The 18,845-nt window shown below is 46.7% G+C and overlaps 1 protein-coding gene across 3 annotated transcripts in view; it reads right to left on the reverse strand.

The window, feature by feature from the left end:
• The window catches only part of LOC121567732 (glycerophosphodiester phosphodiesterase domain-containing protein 5), a 72,895-nt gene that overhangs the window by 12,917 nt on the left and 41,133 nt on the right, over positions 1–18,845 (reverse strand). For all 3 annotated transcript variants that reach the window (XR_006001159.1, XM_041877972.2, XM_041877971.2), the window contains exons 3-7: positions 11,525–11,628; positions 6,312–6,405; positions 6,010–6,069; positions 4,436–4,534; positions 3,988–4,081 (exon numbers count right to left, since the gene is read on the reverse strand). Coding sequence is in view for 2 of the 3 variants with exons in the window: in XM_041877972.2 (XP_041733906.1) it covers positions 3,988–4,081; positions 4,436–4,534; positions 6,010–6,069; positions 6,312–6,405; positions 11,525–11,628 (451 nt within the window). In the remaining variant the exon portion in view is untranslated. The remainder of the gene's footprint in view (positions 1–3,987; positions 4,082–4,435; positions 4,535–6,009; positions 6,070–6,311; positions 6,406–11,524; positions 11,629–18,845) is intronic.

An 18,845-nucleotide genomic window follows, 5' to 3' on the forward strand; every position in this document is an offset into this window, starting at 1 on the left:
CAGCTAACCTCACGTCTAGGACCTATTGACCTCTGTAAGCCACCGCTAGACCACAGGCTAATGTCTGCTACACTGAAATAGATTTTATTTGTTAAAGAGACATACAGTGCATTCGGAAAGAATTCAGACCTTTTGACTTTTTCCACATTTTGTTATGTTACAGCCTTATTCTAAAATTGATTAAATATATAATTTTTTCTCATCAATCTACGCACAATACCCCATAATGACAAAGCAAAAACAGGTTTTTAGAAATTTTGGGAAATGTATTAAATAAACAAAACTGAAATATCACATTTACATAAGTATTCAGACCCTTTACTCTGTACTTTGTTGAAGCACCTTTGGCAGCGATTACAGCCTCGAGACTTCTTGGGTATGACAATACAAGCTTGGTACACCTGTATTTGGGGAGTTTCTTCCATTCTTCTCTGCAGATCCTCTCAAGCTCTGTCAGGTTGGATGGGGAGCGTTGCTGCACAGCTATTTTCAGGTCTCTCCAGAGATGTTCGATCAGGATCAAGTCCGGGCTCTGGCTGGGATCCTTAAGGACATTCAGAGACTTGTCCCGAAGCCACTCCTGTGTTGTCTTGACGGTGTGCTTAGGGTCGTTGTCCTGTTGGAAGGTGAACCTTCGCCCCAGTCTGAGGTCCTGAGCGCTCTGGAGCAGGTTTTCATCAAGGATCTCTCTGTACTTTGCTCTGTTCATCTTTCCCTCGATCCTGACTAGTCTCCCAGTCCCTGCCACTGAAAAACATCCCCACAGCATGATGCTGCCACCACCATGCTTCACCGTAGGGATGGTGCCAGGTTTTCCAAATCTGTTCAATCTTGGTTTCATCAGACCATCTTGTTTCTCATGGTCTGAGAGTCCTTTAGGTGCCTTTTGGCAAACTCCAAGCGGGCTGTCATGTGCCTTTTACTGAGGAGTGGCTTCCGTCTGGCCACTCTACCATAAAGGCCTGATTGGTGGAGTGCTGCAGAGATGGTTGTCCTTCTCCCATCTCCACAGAGGAACTCTGTCAGAGTGACCATCAGGTTCTTGGTCACCTCCCTGACCAAGGACCTTCTCCCCCGATTGCTCAGTTTGGCTGGGCGGCCAGCTCCAGGAAGAGTCTTGGTGGATTCAAACTTCTTCATTTAAGAATGATGGAGGTCACTGTGTTCTTGGAGACCTTCAATGCTGCAGAAATGTTTTGGTACCCTTCCCCAGATCTGTGCCTTGACACAATCCTGTCTCGGAGCTCTACGGACAATTCCTTCGACCTCACGGCTTGGTTTTTGCTCTGATATGCACTGTCAACTGTGGGACTTTATATAGACAGGTGTGTGCCTTTCCAAATCATGTCCAGTCAATTGAATCTACCACAGGTGGACTACAATCAAGTTGTAGAAACATCTCAAGGATGATCAATGGAAACAGGATGCACCCGAGTTCAATTTCGAGTCTCATAGAAAAGGGTCTGAATACTTGTGTAATTAGGTACTCCTGTTTTTTATATTTTAATACATTTGCTAAAATTTCTAAAAACCTGTTTTTACTTTGTCATTATGGGGTATTGTGTGTAGATTGATGAGGAAAAAAACTAATGTCATAAATTTTTGAATAAGGCTGTAATGTAACAAAATGTGCAAAAAGTCAAGGGGTCTGAATACTTTCCAAATGCACTGTATACTGTATTTAAATAAGAATAGCCTGGTAAAATGAATAATAAATAAATGATAGGGTTTTTATATTGTAGCAATATTACAGCACACATTAATAATGCAACTCTTTGGCAAGAGTTACTGTGAGAGTAAACAGACTGCTGGGGCTTTGTGTCCTTGCACAAAAATCCACTGTTCTACCCAAATGCAAAGTAGAAAAAATGGAATTGGAGTGTCTATAAAGTACAACTGAATATTCATGAAAGTTAAACAACAGCACTGACGATTCAGTATTTAATCTAGATCCCAAAGCACGTCAGAAACACTACTCTGCCTCCCCTGTACTAGTCTCTCTGACAGATTTAAGGAAGGCAAAAATACCCCAGTACTTGATGTCTAACTGGCCGTGTTAACAGACCTCAGGGGCCTAATAATGTCCTGTAGACTGGTGGTGTCACGTGAGGCCAGAGGAATGCCTAGTCTCCCTGCCAACCTGACGGGGGCCTGGAGGGGGCTTGCCCTTTGTGTACATGGTGTTAATCATTTAACGCATAAAGCTCTGTGAGGCTGTGAAAGGAAAACTCCACCCAAAATCTATCTTTTGGTATTTCTTTCATTAGTCCATTGTTGACATAGTCCCAAAATGTTTTGCTTGTCAGCAATCAAGTTTTCAAGATATGTAACTTTCAAAATACAGAAATCATCCCTGTATGACGCAGCATCATATGATGCAAAATGCATCATACAGGGATGATTTCTGTATTTTGAAAGGTATTGAAACAAATACCCAAATATTGTTTTTTGGTGGAGTTTTCCTTTAAGTCATCTGGCAGTAGTAGCTGAGCTTTCTTCAGTGAGGTGAACAGTCGGTAACATGGTCTAGTGTTGTCACGATACCAGATTTTTAAAATTTCAGTACCGATACCACGTTTGTATCATAATACTCAATACCGAAACTCAATACAAAAAGGATACTCTATACCGAAACATTGCCACGGCAAAAAAAAGGAAAGTGTATTACTGTAGCTAAAGTCACAGAATAACCACTGGGGTTATATATATTTTTAACATTGAACAATATGTTGATAACTGGTAGAACAACTAAAATAACAAATAGAATATCTTCTATTCTATATTCAATTTCTAGCAAAAAATAAAACACCATATTAAATAACAGAAGAATATCTTCAACTTTCCTTATGCAAAACCATATCGGAGACTCAGAGCAGACAAAAGGGTAAATTTGCTAATCTATGGCCATAATATTGGGTCAAATGACATTCATTAGACCTATAATTCATTACAGCTAAATAATGTAATGTATTAAATGAATAGTTCAGTTCCAAAACGACATAAAAAACACGTGGAGCTAATTTCTAAAGCTTCTATATTGCAATAGTCTACACGCCATAGAAGTACAATGGAATTTACACAGTATACTACGATTCCCAGAGTGCATTTCACTTCCCTTGGTGCAATGCTCCACCCAGGGCTGCTGGCTGGCAAGTGGCTACTGCTAGCAAGCCCAGACAAACGTGAAATTGTCTAAATATATTGCTGTCAAGTTATAAGTGCATTTCACCTTACTTTTGGGTTGTGTAATCATATTGTAATACTCACATGAATGTCATGCTGAATATATTGTAATGAAACAGGCAGGGAGCACAGTTCGAACCCTCAACCTTATGGCCCGAAGCCCAGTGCGCCATAGACTGTGCCACAAAAGCATGCTCGAGTAGCAGAGTCGATATCCGTGCTTATAAACCAGGGTCACTACAATATGTTTGCGTCATTGTCACTCAAAAATAATTCAAATTTAGTAGAATAACGACAACGTTACAATGCAAATGTCGTGTGTAAAATAGTTTTTTAATTTTTTTATGTCGTTTTGGAACTAAACCTCCCTTGCACTGCATTGCTTTGTAACACCTTTTGCTTAGTTGTTTTGGTGGGCTGGCCCTAATCTGCTCTGCAAGCAAAATATTCCCACAGTTCGCTTCTGGAGCCAGTTTTGTCAACAAGCTGCGGACGTGGAGGTATGATGTTTTCTTTTGAAGAAGCCATGCGGTCTGGATTTTCTCTCTCGCTTGCTTCTTAAAAGTGGCTCGTGCTGTGTCAGCTGCATGCGCAAGCGCAAGTAACCTGGCTAGCTTACTACTGCCCTCTTGAGAAGATTCAGACAAATTACTAAACAGACTCGATCCTCTCAACCCATATATGACGTGAGACACATTTGACAGAAGTACCGAAATTAACAAAAATTCTAGTACAGAAGTTTCAGTATACCGCGCAGAACTACCACGGTCAGTAACACTGTCGGGGTCTGGTCGGGCGGCTTACTTGTTTTCTCTGTGCGGGCGACCTGCCCAGCCACCAGCCAGGCCAGAGCGGTGACAGCCACCAGAGCTCCTAGGTGTAGGAAGGGACCTGTGGCCTGGACAGGGGACCAGAGGAGACCCATTCTATTAATGACATCATTGAGTGTTAAAGGTGTGGCATTACTACAGTCATTCACAGTTATCAAAAAAATAATTCAGTGGTTATGGTAGGCTACAGCATGATTACTAAAACCATAAAGAATTCAATAAAATAAACCAATTAACCCATTGACTCAGTCTTAATAACACATCTGTTAGACACATTTCTATATTGAATGTTGCCATTGTATGTAGTTCAATACAGTTGTTAACATGTGATTTTTCAAGTATATAACCACATATCAGGAAGGTGTCCTGTATAATACAGTATGATGCACAGCCACCAAAGGGGGACGGGTTGTTGAACTGACCTGGAGTGATATAGGGATGACTGCCCACTCTTCTCCCCATGTTTGATTGACAGATATGAATCCGATGGCAGTGGTCAGCAAGGCAGTACTCACTCCTATCTATGGGGGCAAACAGAGAGTGTTTCAGACCATCGCACGCACACACACATTCCAACCCTCTATAGTGTGTTTGGCCAGATAACAGCATCCTGGGGCATGATGTCACTGCTTTCACAGATTTCAGTTGGCCACTTGAAGACACACACACACACACACACACACACACAGTATACAGGCCATATACACACACACGTGCAATTAGTCAAACACTCACGTACAGTGCATTTGGAAAGTATTCAGACCCCTTCCCTTTTTCGACTTTGTTTACGTTACAGCCTTATTCTAAAATTGATTAAATAAAAAATTTTCCTCATCAATCCACACACACAATACCCCATAATGACAAAGCAAACAGGTTTTTAGACAATTTTGCAAATGTATAAAAAAGAAAAACAGAAAAACCTTATTTACATAAGTATTCAGACCCTTTGCTATGAGACTCGAAATTGAGCTCAGGTGCATCCTGTTTCCATTGATCAACCTTGAGATGTTTCTACAACTTGATTGGAGTCCACCTGTGGTAAATTCAATTGATTGGACATGATTTGGAAAGGCACACACCTGTCTATATAAGGTCCCACAGTTGACAGTGCATGTCAAGCCATGAGGTCGAAGGAATTGTCCGTAGAGCTCCGAGACCGGATTGCCGCCCGGCCAAACTTAGCAATCGGGGAAGAAGGACCTTGGTCAGGGAGGTGACTCTGACAGAGCTCCAGAGTTCCTCTGTGGAGATGGGAGAACCTTCCAGAAGGACAACCATCTCTGCAGCACTCCACCAATCAGGCCTTTATTGTAGAGTGGCCAGACGGAAGCCACTCCTCTATAAAAGGCACATGACAGCCCCCTTGGAGTTTGCCAAAAGGCACCTAAAGGACTCTCTGACCATGAGAAACAAGATTCTCTGGTCTGATGAAACCAAGATTGAACTCTTTGGCCTGGATGTCAAGCGTCACGTCTGGAGGAAACCTGGCACCATCCCTACGGTGAAGCATTGTGGTGGCAGCATCATGCTGTGGGGATGTTTTTCAGCAGCAGGGACTGGGAGACTAGTCAGGATCGAGACAAAGATGAACGAAGCAAAGTACGGAGAGATCCTTGATGAAAAGGTTCAACTTCCAACAGGACAACGACCCTAAGCACACAGCCAAGACAACGCAGGAGTGGCTTCGGGACAAGTCTCTGAATGTGAGTGGCCAGTGCCCGGACTTGAACCCGAACGAACATCTCTGGAGAGACCTGAAAATAGCGGTGCAGCGACGCTCTCCATCCAACCTGACAGAGCTTGAGAGGATCTGCAGAGAAGAATGGGAGAAACTCCCCAAATACAGGTGTGCCAAGCTTGTAGCATCAAATAAAACAATTTAATCCATTTTAGAATAAGGCTGTAACGTAACAAAACGTGGAAAAAGTCAATGGGTCTGAATACTTTACGAATGCACTGTACATACACCAAAAATCGCACACTTGAGCATTACCTTGTGCAGCCAGTGCAAGTTTAGCTGTTGTCCCACTGCTATGTGGCAAAGTGCTAAAATCTGAAAGAATAGACACACATAAATAAATCACATCACGTGGATATCCACAACCACTGTTTTCAAAACAGGTCAACAAGCTGCCTGTGCCATCATAACATTCACGTGTGGACTTGGCCCAGACATGCATGGCAACACGTTTCTGCTCTGCCAGGTTACACCCCTAACATTCCCTGGTTGTTACCAGGGCTAGACACAGTATCAATATCATCTCACAGTGAATGTCTGATGAGATGACAACTCACCATTAAAAATGCAATATAAGTGAAGCCGGCAGCGGTAGTGGCCAGGATTGGAACGGTCCCATCGCTCCACTCCCCAGAGCGGTTATATAAAAACCTGTAAAACGGACCAAAACAGAAGTCAGTTACACAATAGTAGCGTCTCATGGATATCAGGGCAGGCTGCAGTTAGTGCTGCTCTGGTCTCTGAGAGATAGAGGATAGAAAGTAGAAACCAGCAGAGTGACCAACCAGGAGGATCTAAGGTCAGTTTTGTGATTCCTCTTGTAGTTAAGGTTTGGATTCGGGGGGGGGGGAGGGGTTAAGCTGATCCTAGATCTGTGCCTAATTCATAGGTCCTGGCCCCAGGGGTCTCTTTGTAACACTGTGGGAAATTAACAGGCTGACTATAAATGATCTAAACAGCCGACACCGATGCTTAAACCGGAAGGCCTGAACTCCCAGGGCAGGCATAATGTGTTCTAGTGTCCTTGTCCAGGATCCTAGGCCTTTATTATCCCCATAAAAGAAAGCAAACAGACAGAAACACAACAGAGGAAGCTGCGCAGAGTATATGGCTGCAGTCGCTTCTTCTCTGTAATGAGAATTGGTGCACAAGGAGATTATGTAATTATTATGTTAAATTGGCAAATTATTGATGCCTTGTTCTAAAAGGACGTCGTCTCTTTAAGGCTGTGTCTCCACACACAGGAGAGGAAGGGGAGGAACAAAGACATCCTGCGGCACACACACTCAGAGGGACGCACAACCATGGACACACACACACACGGGGACACACACACACACATACACAAATGGTTGGGCTGGCTGTCAGGCCGAACGGTGTGACAGGGGGTCTTGGATGGCCTGGGCTGCCACAGCTGCAGAGCCAGCAGGGGGAAGTGTGGGGTCAGCAGGGGGGCGTGTGGGGTCAGCAGGGGGGCGTGTGGGGGCAGCAGGGGGGAGTGTGGGGGCAGCAGGGGGGAGTGTGGGGTCAGCAGGGGGGGAGTGTGGGGTCAGCAGGGGGGCGTGTGGGGTCAGCAGGGGGGAGTGTGGGGTCAGCAGGGGGGAGTGTGGGGGCAGCAGGGGGGAGTGTGGGGGCAGCAGGGGGAGTGTGGGGGCAGCAGGGGGAGTGTGGGGTCAGCAGGGGGCGTGTGGGGGCAGCAGGGGGAGTGTGGGGTCAGCAGGGGGCGTGTGGGGGCAGCAGGGGGGAGTGTGGGGTCAGCAGGGGGGTGTGGGGTCAGCAGGGGGGAGTGTGGGGTCAGCAGGGGGGAGTGTGGGGGCAGCAGGGGGGGAGTGTGGGGGCAGCAGGGGGGGAGTGTGGGGGGCAGCAGGGGAGTGTGGGGTCAGCAGGGGGGAGTGTGGGGGGCAGCAGGGGGGGGTGTGGGGGCAGCAGGGGGGAGTGTGGGGGCAGCAGGGGGAGTGTGGGGGGCAGCAGGGGGAGTGTGGGGGCAGCAGGGGGAGTGTGGGGGCAGCAGGGGGAGTGTGGGGGCAGCAGGGGGAGTGTGGGGGCAGCAGGGGGCGTGTGGGGTCAGCAGGGGGGAGTGTGGGGGCAGCAGGGGGGAGTGTGGGGGCAGCAGGGGGGAGTGTGGGGGCAGCAGGGGGGAGTGTGGGGGCAGCAGGGGGGAGTGTGGGGGCAGCAGGGGGGAGTGTGGGGGCAGCAGGGGGCATACCGCCCCAACAGTTCCACAGGGGGGGAGGAACAAAGACATCCTGCGGCACACACACTCAGAGGGACGCACAACCATGGACACACACACACACGGGGACACACACACACACATACACAAATGGTTGGGCTGGCTGTCAGGCCGAACGGTGTGACAGGGGGTCTTGGATGGCCTGGGCTGCCACAGCTGCAGAGCCAGCAGGGGGAAGTGTGGGGTCAGCAGGGGGGCGTGTGGGGGTCAGCAGGGGGGGCGTGTGGGGGCAGCAGGGGGGAGTGTGGGGTCAGCAGGGGGAGTGTGGGGTCAGCAGGGGGGAGTGTGGGGGGCAGCAGGGGGGAGTGTGGGGGGCAGCAGGGGGGAGTGTGGGGGCAGCAGGGGGAGTGTGGGGGCAGCAGGGGGGAGTGTGGGGGCAGCAGGGGGCATACCGCCCCAACAGTTCCACAGGGGGAGGAACAAAGACATCCTCGCGGCACACACACTCAGAGGACGCACAACCATGGACACACACACACACGGGTGTGTGTGTGTGTCCATGGTTGTCGTCCTCTGAGTGTGGGGGGCAGCAGGGGGAGTGTGGGGGGCAGCAGGGGGGAGTGTGGGGGCAGCAGGGGGCGTGTGGGGTCAGCAGGGGGGAGTGTGGGGGCAGCAGGGGGAGTGTGGGGGGCAGCAGGGGGAGTGTGGGGGCAGCAGGGGGGAGTGTGGGGGCAGCAGGGGGGAGTGTGGGGGCAGCAGGGGGCATACCGCCCCAACAGTTCCACAGGGGGGGAGGAACAAAGACATCCTGCGGCACACACACTCAGAGGGACGCACAACCATGGACACACACACACACGGGGCACACACACACACATACACAAATGGTTGGGCTGGCTGTCAGGCCGAACGGTGTGACAGGGGGTCTTGGATGGCCTGGGCTGCCACAGCTGCAGAGCCAGCAGGGGGAAGTGTGGGGTCAGCAGGGGGCGTGTGGGGTCAGCAGGGGGCGTGTGGGGGGCAGCAGGGGGGAGTGTGGGGGCAGCAGGGGGGAGTGTGGGGTCAGCAGGGGGAGTGTGGGGTCAGCAGGGGGCGTGTGGGGGGCAGCAGGGGGGAGTGTGGGGTCAGCAGGGGGGAGTGTGGGGTCAGCAGGGGGCGTGTGGGGGCAGCAGGGGGAGTGTGGGGTCAGCAGGGGGAGTGTGGGGTCAGCAGGGGGGAGTGTGGGGGCAGCAGGGGGGAGTGTGGGGTCAGCAGGGGGGAGTGTGGGGGCAGCAGGGGGGAGTGTGGGGGCAGCAGGGGGGAGTGTGGGGGGGCAGCAGGGGGGAGTGTGGGGGTCAGCAGGGGGGAGTGTGGGGGTCAGCAGGGGGGAGTGTGGGGGCAGCAGGGGGGAGTGTGGGGGGCAGCAGGGGGAGTGTGGGGGCAGCAGGGGGGAGTGTGGGGGCAGCAGGGGGAGTGTGGGGGCAGCAGGGGGGAGTGTGGGGGCAGCAGGGGGGAGTGTGGGGGCAGCAGGGGGCATACCGCCCCAACAGTTCCACAGATGACGCAATTTCTATTGCACTTCACACTGCCCTTTCCCACCTGCCCAAAAGGAACACCTACGTGAGAATGCTGTTCATTGACTACAGCTCAGCGTTCAACACCATAGTGCCCTCAAAGCTCATCACTAAGCTAAGGACCCTGGGACTAAACACCTCCCTCTGCAACTGGATCCTGGACTTCCTGACGGGCCGCCCCCCAGATGGTAAGGGTAGGCAACAACACATCTGCCACGCTGATCCTCAACACGGGGGCCCCTCAGGGGTGCGTGCTTAGTCCCCTCCTGTACTCCCTGTTCACCCATGACTGCGTGACCAAGCACGACTCCAACACAATCATTAAGTTGGCCGACGACACAACAGTGGTAGGCCTGATCACCGACAACGATGATACAGCCTATAGGGAGGAGGTCAGAGGCCTGGCAGTGTGGTGCCAGGACAACCACCTCTCCTTCAACGTGATCAAGACAAAGGAGATGATCGTGGACTACAAGAAAAGGAGGGCCGAGCACGCGCCCATTCTCATCGACAGGGCTGTAGTGGAGCAGGTTGAGCGCTTCAGGTTCCTTGGTGTCCACTTCACCAACAAACTATCATGGTCCAAACACACCAAGACAGATGTGAAGAGGGCATGACAACGCCTATTCCCCCTCAGGAGACTGAAAAGATCCTCAGATCCTCAAATGGTTCTACAGCTGCACCATCGAGAGCATCCTGACTGGTTGCATCACTGCCTGGTATGGCAACTGCTTGGCCTCCGACCGCAAGGCACTACAGATGGTAGTGCGTATGGCCCAGTACATCACTCAGGCCAAGCTTCCCCCCATCCAGGACCTCAATACCAGGCGGTGTCAGAGGAAGGCCCTAAAAATTGTAAAAGACTCCAGCCACTCTAGTCATAGACTGTTCTCTCTGCTACCGCACGGCAAGCGGTACCGGAGCGCCAAGTCTAGGCCCAAAACGCTTCTTAACAGCTTCTACCCCCAAGCCATAAGACTGCTGAACAGTTAATCGAATGGCTACCTGGACTATTTGCATTGATTCCCCCCTCCCTCTGCACCGAATGCGTTTTAGGGACCACCTGCTGTAGACGTCTGTCTGACTGCCAACATTTTGCACGCAATTCTACATGTAAAATCGTTAAGCACTCGTTCCGCAAATTACGTTCAGAGGTGCCAAGTGCTCTCAGCCAGCAAATGCTGTTGGTGTGTCTGAGACCTTAGTCTTTGTTTTCTGGGTGACAGAATGATTGTCTGACACAAGCTGACCTGTCAGTGGGTCTGTATGATCTGACAGCCCAGAGTGAATGAAACAACACTGGTCACTATGAAACTACAGTACACATGGATCTGTCTGGACTAAAGCTCAGAGGCACATACTGGTATGTAGGAGTGTCTCATATCATAGTGAACTCTGGGGCATAGTGTGCACAAATAATGTAGAAGGCTTTGAGGACTTAGTCAAGAGCTTGGTCACTTGGTCAAGAGCTCGACTAAATAAACCCAATTCATAATTTCAGTGGTAGCATATCCATCAATTGAATGTGCAATGTATCTTATCTCATGGCAGAACCAATACCTGAATTGTCTCCAAGCATTATTTGGTTTTATGGTAACTGTGGGGGAGACATTAATGGAATGATCCGAGAGGTGATTTGGGGTCAAAGGGTATTCCTGCTTTATGTAATCATGCTCACTATAATCTGCAGTGATAGATGCCCTAAGGCCCATTCATCCGCACCCATATTAGGGAAGAGGATTATCCCAAAATTGGTTTGGCCAACCAAAACAACACTCTACATAGTTAGCATTTTCAGTTCAGGCAAAAACATATGGAGACAAAATGGCAGCTTTTAAAAGTAAAACATTAATCTAAAGTAAATGGCAGCTTTTAAAATTAAAACATTAATCTAAGTAAATGCCAGAGAATCAATTTAAGGGAAGGTCGGAGGAGCATTTAGTGAACAGAACACTGACGGATGATGGCGATATACTGAGAGACAATAATCTATGAGTTGTATAACTAGTGCACACAAACACACACACTGTACAGCAGTACTCACCAGTTGAACTCATTGTAGTCGTTGTGTGCCTCCCACCAGAAGTAGAACCAGACCAGGAGCAGAGAGAAAGTGAAGAAGAGGATGAGAGACCACAGGAACTCCCACTGGGAAACAAACACACACAGGAACCATTATTACCTTTACCACAGTACCATTAGTCAGATACCATCAGATTAACATAAAGCACCTTGGCCAGTGTTGTGTTGAAACAGGTGAGGAAACATTGGAATACTATCGGTACATTCACTGTATTGCTTTCTTTGATTGCAAGTGAGCAAATGGCTGATGAGAAAGTCCTTTGCCCACCCCAGACTGGCACACCACTTAACATTACACCCATACGTCAACATCACAATCAACACTGACAACAGAAACGCAAACAACAGTAGTCTCCTAAAAATCCGGCAGTCATCATTGGGCAATCTGCCCTAATCCAGCCAAAGACTATAATCTGGATGTAGAGAGACTGATGACTATAATCTGGATGTAGAGAGACTGATGACTATAATCTGGATGTAGAGAGACTGATGACTATAATCTGGATGTAGAGAGACTGATGACTATAATCTGGATGTAGAGAGACTGATGACTATAATCTGGATGTAGAGAGACTGATGACTATAATCTGGATGTAGAGAGACTGATGACTATAATCTGGATGTAGAGAGACTAATGACTATAATCTGGATGTAGAGAGACTGATGACTATAATCTGGATGTAGAGAGACTGATGACTATAATCTGGATGTAGAGAGACTGATGACGGTGCAGCCCGGGCTGGCACACAGACTGATGGCTCAAACCTGGAGTCATGGCTAACATTTAAATCACCATTCGCTAGCTGCATCAGATTAAAGGTGGTAAACCCCAAACAAACGAGGAACGGTCTGGAGAACAAGTCAAAACAATAATGTCAATTCTGTTCATAAATAATTTCACACTCCCACTTTGTGTAGGCATTCACAATGCCTGCATTACCAAAGACAAGAGACAACATTCATGCCGCTTTGCAACTATGATTGAAAAGAGAGAACCACATGTCTGGTATCAGCGGCGGTAGAAGCAGTAACCATTCATGCAGAAACTGTCATAGGGCCATATTGTCTCAGTAAAAAAGCAGAGGGACTCAATAAAGCTCACATCCCCCCAATCCACTGTCTTCATTATCAAGTAATTACTCACATTAACTTAATAGCCAATGAGGCCATGAGCAGACTAGTGGTCAGGTGTGTTTAGCCTTCCAATGCCAACGCAAGCTGCAATAAGAGCTCTAATAAAGAGATACAAGATAGAATGTTAGCATGCGGACATACACATGACTTAGATGACAAAGCACAAAAAGTGAGCTTTTTAAACAGACAGCACGACTGGCTGCTCTTCACACTGTATTTGCATACCAGTCCACAAATTAGCACAATCAGGCTTACTCACAGAGTCCGGAGGACTGGAGAACGCTCAGATATTAATGTATGAATAAAACTGACATGACTGTCTGTTTTGCAAAAAAACAACTTGTTCCAGCTCTATACATAACATTTATATCTGCAATAATGTTCTTACATTACACCATCCAGAATAAGCCCCCGGTTGACTCTGTATTTAGCCATGCTGTGATAGGAGATATTAAGGTGATATGAGAGCACAAACAAAGCTGTCTGGACGTTCACCTTGGATGACTGTTCCATGGAGGCTGGCAGTGGCACAGGATGTAAGACAGGGCCAGGTCTAATGACTGGGTGGTGACCGATACCAACCTGAGCCCCTTGTATACCTTCTGCCCTCCACTCTGACCATCTCCCTGGGCACTGGAGAGGAGAGCCTAATGTGTTTATGTGGAGTTGTGGACAGACCAAACAGCGGTTTAACTAGGGGAACACTAAAGCACATGTTTGGGATGGTATGAGGATTATTATGTAACAGGATGGGGCAGATTTGGTGATTTGGGGCAGGGATTGAGAATATAGTAGTATGAGGGAAGGAAGCCTGTGGGATTTGGATGTGGCGATTATTTTTAGTCAACAATCTCTTCCGGATAAGGAATTATAAAAATCGGGAAAATAATATGTATGTTAAAAATTATTATTATATAGACCAGAACCTTGATACTGTTTGACGTCTAACTTTGAACATTAGTCATGAAGATTAGGCAATATTTTCTCAGCTACAACATTTACTACTTCCTTCTATGACCGTACTAAGAAAATCACTCCCTTTCAGAAATCATAGTAATACAGACTCCAGAATGGTTACCATAGGGTTAGTTTCACATGGCTACACTTCCAAGTCTCATGTTGACTGCAATGTGAGAAAGCCAGACATCAAGGTAACCATAGGGTTAACCCTGTGGTAGGGAGGTGGTCCCTGTGGTGTAGGCTGGGGTCTGACTGGCAGACCTGCTGATTGATCCAACTGCTCTGGCCCTGTCCCCCTGGCTTTTAATGACTACCCACAAACACCTGGGAGAGGGACACCTTGAGGTCATGTGAGGGGACATTGTTCACCTGCTGAGGGCAAAATGGATTACAGAGGTGACACCCCTGGGAGAGAGGGGATTGGATGGTCAATTAGTAGGTAGTGTTTGGACAACGAATGAGACAAAACGTTTGGGATCGCTTTAACCTGGCTGTTTGGGAGCTAAACGAGTTGCCAGGCCAGTTATGAGTGGCAAATATTGCATACAATGTGCATGTAAAAAATGTGCAATTCAATCCTCAAATGAACCTATCATTTCAAATGTGTTTGGCGCATTATTTGGCTGGCTGCCACATTTATTCCTTCAATTAATATTCAGCCAAGCCAGCGTCATGTACAGTATGTGCAACGTGTACACTATATGGCTGAACATTAACCCTGTGTCATTGTTCTTCTCTGCTGCTGTTTAGGAGCTGATCAAATCAGAGCAGTCTGGCATGATACGGCCTGCCTGCCTTAGGATGACATCACATTTTCAATCTGCACGGCTTGCTTTATTTAGGGTGGAACATACACCTTCAGGGCAGGGCCGACACCATAGCATTAAAAACTGTTTTCTAACTACTGTCAAAACAAGGAAGCAACTCAAAGTGTACTGATTATAATATATCTAGTAGTCTGTTGAATCATACAGTATGTTGAACTTCCATTCAAAAATGAGGAAAATGAGGGATGCAACCTTTTTATTATATTTACCACAAGACATTTGTGTCCAAGTGAGGTTAAATGGTCAACATTATATACCAGTCAAGAGGGGTCAGGAAAAAAAGTCAACTTACAGTATTTAATGGGTCTGAGAGGAAATAAAAGGTTTTAGATTGTATTGAATGGGACGTTTTCAAGCCCAACAGAGCCGACTCATTCAGCCTTGTACTTTGCTAGTGGGAGCGGGGAGAGGAAATTACTTTCCTCTACCGGGGAGAAAAAAAGTATAATATTTTTTTGAAATGCCATGAAAATTGCTGTGCTGCTTGGCTGAAGGGCACTAAGCAGGCAGGCAGCTGAAGAAGGATGGAATACATCATAGCCGAAGCCTCATTGACCAACATAGAGGCTAAACATAGGGATAAAAGGGATCAGGGGATATTATCTTCTGTGGAACCGTAAACACTAAATCAGAGAGGACCCTCCATTGTCTCTCAAGACCAAATATGAGTAGATTGCAGAAATGTTATCACTTAAATACCATATACAGTGGGGAAAAAAAGTATTTAGTCAGCCACCAATTGTGCAAGTTCTCCCACTTAAAAAGATGAGAGAGGCCTGTAATTTTCATCATAGGTACACGTCAACTATGACAGACAAAATTAGAAAAAAAAATCCAGAAAATCACATTGTAGGATTTTTTATGAATTTATTTGCAAATGATGGTGGAAAATAAGTATTTGGTCAATAACAAAAGTTTCTCAATACTTTGTTATATACCCTTTGTTGGCAATGACACAGGTCAAACGATTTCTGTAAGTCTTCACAAGGTTTTCACACACTGTTGCTGTTTTTTTGGCCCATTCCTCCATGCAGATCTCCTCTAGAGCAGTGATGTTTTGGGGCTGTCGCTGGGCAACACGGACTTTCAACTCCCTCCAAAGATTTTCTATGGGGTTGAGATCTGGAGACTGGCTAGGCCACTCCAGGACCTTGAAATGCTTCTTACGAAGCCACTCCTTCGTTGCCCGGGCGGTGTGTTTGGGATCATTGTCATGCTGAAAGACCCAGCCACGTTTCATCTTCAATGCCCTTGCTGATGGAAGGAGGTTTTCACTCAAAATCTCACGATGCATGGCCCCATTCATTCTTTCCTTTACACGGATCAGTCGTCCTGGTCCCTTTGCAGAAAAACAGCCCCAAAGCATGATGTTTCCACCCCCATGCTTCACAGTAGGTATGTTGTTCTTTGGATGCAACTCAGCATTCTTTGTCCTCCAAACACGACGAGTTGAGTTTTTACCAAAAAGTTATATTTTGGTTTCATCTGACCATATGACATTCTCCCAATCCTCTTCTGGATCATCCAAATGCACTCTAGCAAACTTCAGACGGGCCTGGACATGTACTGGCTTAAGCAGGGGGACACGTCTGCACTGCAGGATTTGAGTCCCTGGCGGCGTAGTGTGTAACTGATGGTAGGCTTTGTTACTTTGGTCCCAGCTCTCTGCAGGACATTCACTAGGTCCCCCCGTGTGGTTCTGGGATTTTTGCTCACCGTCCTTGTGATCATTTTGACCCCACGGGGTGAGATCTTGCGTGGAGCCCCAGATCGAGGGAGATTATCAGTGTTCTTGTATGTCTTCCATTTCCTAATAATTGCTCCCACAGTTGATTTCTTCAAACCAAGCTGCTTACCTATTGCAGATTCAGTCTTCCCCAGCCTGGTGCAGGTCTACAATTTTGTTTCTGATGTCCTTTGACAGCTCTTTGGTCTTGGCCATAGTGGAGTTTGGAGTGTGACTGTTTGAGGTTGTGGACAGGTGTCTTTTATACTGATAACAAGTTCAAACAGGTGCCATTAATACAGGTAACGAGTGGAGGACAGAGGAGCCTCTTAAAGAAGAAGTTACAGGTCTGTGAGAGCCAGAAATCTTGCTTGTTTGTAGGTGACCAAATACTTATTTTCCACCATAATTTGCAAATAAATTCATTAAAAATCCTACAATGTGATTTTCTGGATTTTTTTTCCTCAAATTTGTCTGTCATAGTTGACGTGTACCTATGATGAAAATTACAGGCCTCTCTCATCTTTTTAAGTGGGAGAACTTGCACAATTGGTGGTTGACTAAATACTTTTTTTCCCCACTGTATTTGCATGTACAGCCGAACAAACGCCATATTCAAAATTGTTTAAAGCTGCAATATGTAACTTTTTGGGCGACCCAACCAAATTCACATAGAAATGTGTGTTATAGATGTGTCATTCTCATTGAACGCAAGTCTAACAAGCGGTAGATCTGTTCCTATGTGCGCTATTTCTATGCATCCTGTTCTTAAGTTTCGTTTTTGCATCTTTTACTTTTGTACACCAGCTTCAAACAGCTGAAAATACTATATTTTTGGTTATGGAAAGTATATTTCACAGCGGTTTAGATGGTACAATGATTCTCTACACTACACTTGCTTGTTTAGTCAAATTAGCCAAACTATTTGAATTTGAGCAACCAGGAAATGCAGAGCGATTTCTGCATAGTGCATCTTTAAATGAATAATTCAAGATGGTTAGAAAGAGCTCAACTCATTACATTACAGAAGCTTTCTTCTGATCAGTTTACGTATAACAACTTTAGTTTTGGTGACACAATATATGTGTATGTTTAAGGCCATCTTGCTGTGCTGTGCCGAACTGGGACTACTCCACAAAAGGTGCTTGCATGCAATCCAATTTCCTTCCTACCTGCTAGCTCCAAGGCTAGCAGGGTATTCCCCACTATTCTCCAGTAGCTCCATCTAAACAGCCAGCAGTCAGGAGTGTAGTGCATTATGATTGTATTGGCTTTTCTCGAGGCGTCATTTCCTCTCGTTACCTCCCAGTACCAAAGTCACTATAGAGGCTGCCGCTGCCCATGCCTGCTAGGAGTCCAGGCTATTATAGTGGCATTATGACTAAAGATAGACCTACCAGCATTCGGCTGCATGGAAGATATCAATCACACACACACCTAGCATGGAGCACAGAACAGTCCACCTTCACTGCAGGTCAGCAAGCTAGAGAGACCTTCCACGAGACGCTCATTAAAAATCACAGGCAGGCAAATTATAATGGAATGTAGTTATGCTAGACTAGAACTTCCACATATACTATAAACTCATCAGGTTTTACTCTGTGTCTAAAACAGAAAAGGTCAACGTCGGATCCAAGTGCACCAGCAAGGTAATAGGATGACAGACAGATGGGGCACATAATAAATGAATGATTCACTAACACCATGATGATGATAATATTATTAGGCTCCAGAATTCCCCTGCCCTTACTGCTGTCCCATCTACAGTAGCTTCTGACTGCAGCTCAGCAGAGGAATGAGCCGATTCAACACTAACTCCTGGGGGCTGGAAAACATATATAATGTTCTGTTCTGGTGTCATTTATTGTGCTACAGTATATCATGTAATCTTGTACAATATTATAGGAATGAAGGCAATTTGTTGGACTGGCTACAGGATTATGTCTGCAGTTAGAATTAATGATGTTCCAGTAAGGCACGACAATTCAAACTACATTAGCCCAGTCGATCCACAGAAATATTACTTATACACGTCAACAGTCCTCGGGCTAAATGGTATCCAAACCTTCAATTCAAATACAAAAATTTTATAATTTGCATGACGTTTATTGAATGACGCTTATTTCACATGGCAATTCTGTGCAAACAATATAAGAGGTGTGAGGAGGAACCCACCATTACTCATCACATACACACATACTGTTGACTTACATCATGCAAACATGCTCCCACATGCCAGAAGGCACACTTGTAAATATCCATGTAAATATCCATGTAAATATCCATGGAAATGTGTCGAGAGTGTTTTATCCTTGAGAACCAATTCCTCCTAGTATTCACACACTCCTCAATCTCATATGATAATTATCTAGTTAGCTTCTGTACATCAAAACTGTGCATCTGTCCAGTCCTGTATTAATACACACTTCACCACTTAACACTACGGTCCAAAGTGTATTATCACTTAACTATCTGGAATGTGCCAAACTATGAAGAATGCAACCAGGGACTGCAGCAGGTGCACACAGGCCAATTGAGTGAGAGAGGAGAGAGAGGAGAGAGCTGAAGCGAGAGTGCCACAAACCACAACACAGAGAGAACGTGTCCTCCCCACCATCACCCTCCCTTTCTTCAGG

This window comes from Coregonus clupeaformis, chromosome 6 (assembly GCF_020615455.1).
Source record: "Coregonus clupeaformis isolate EN_2021a chromosome 6, ASM2061545v1, whole genome shotgun sequence".
In the NCBI taxonomy this organism is placed as follows: domain Eukaryota; kingdom Metazoa; phylum Chordata; class Actinopteri; order Salmoniformes; family Salmonidae; genus Coregonus; species Coregonus clupeaformis.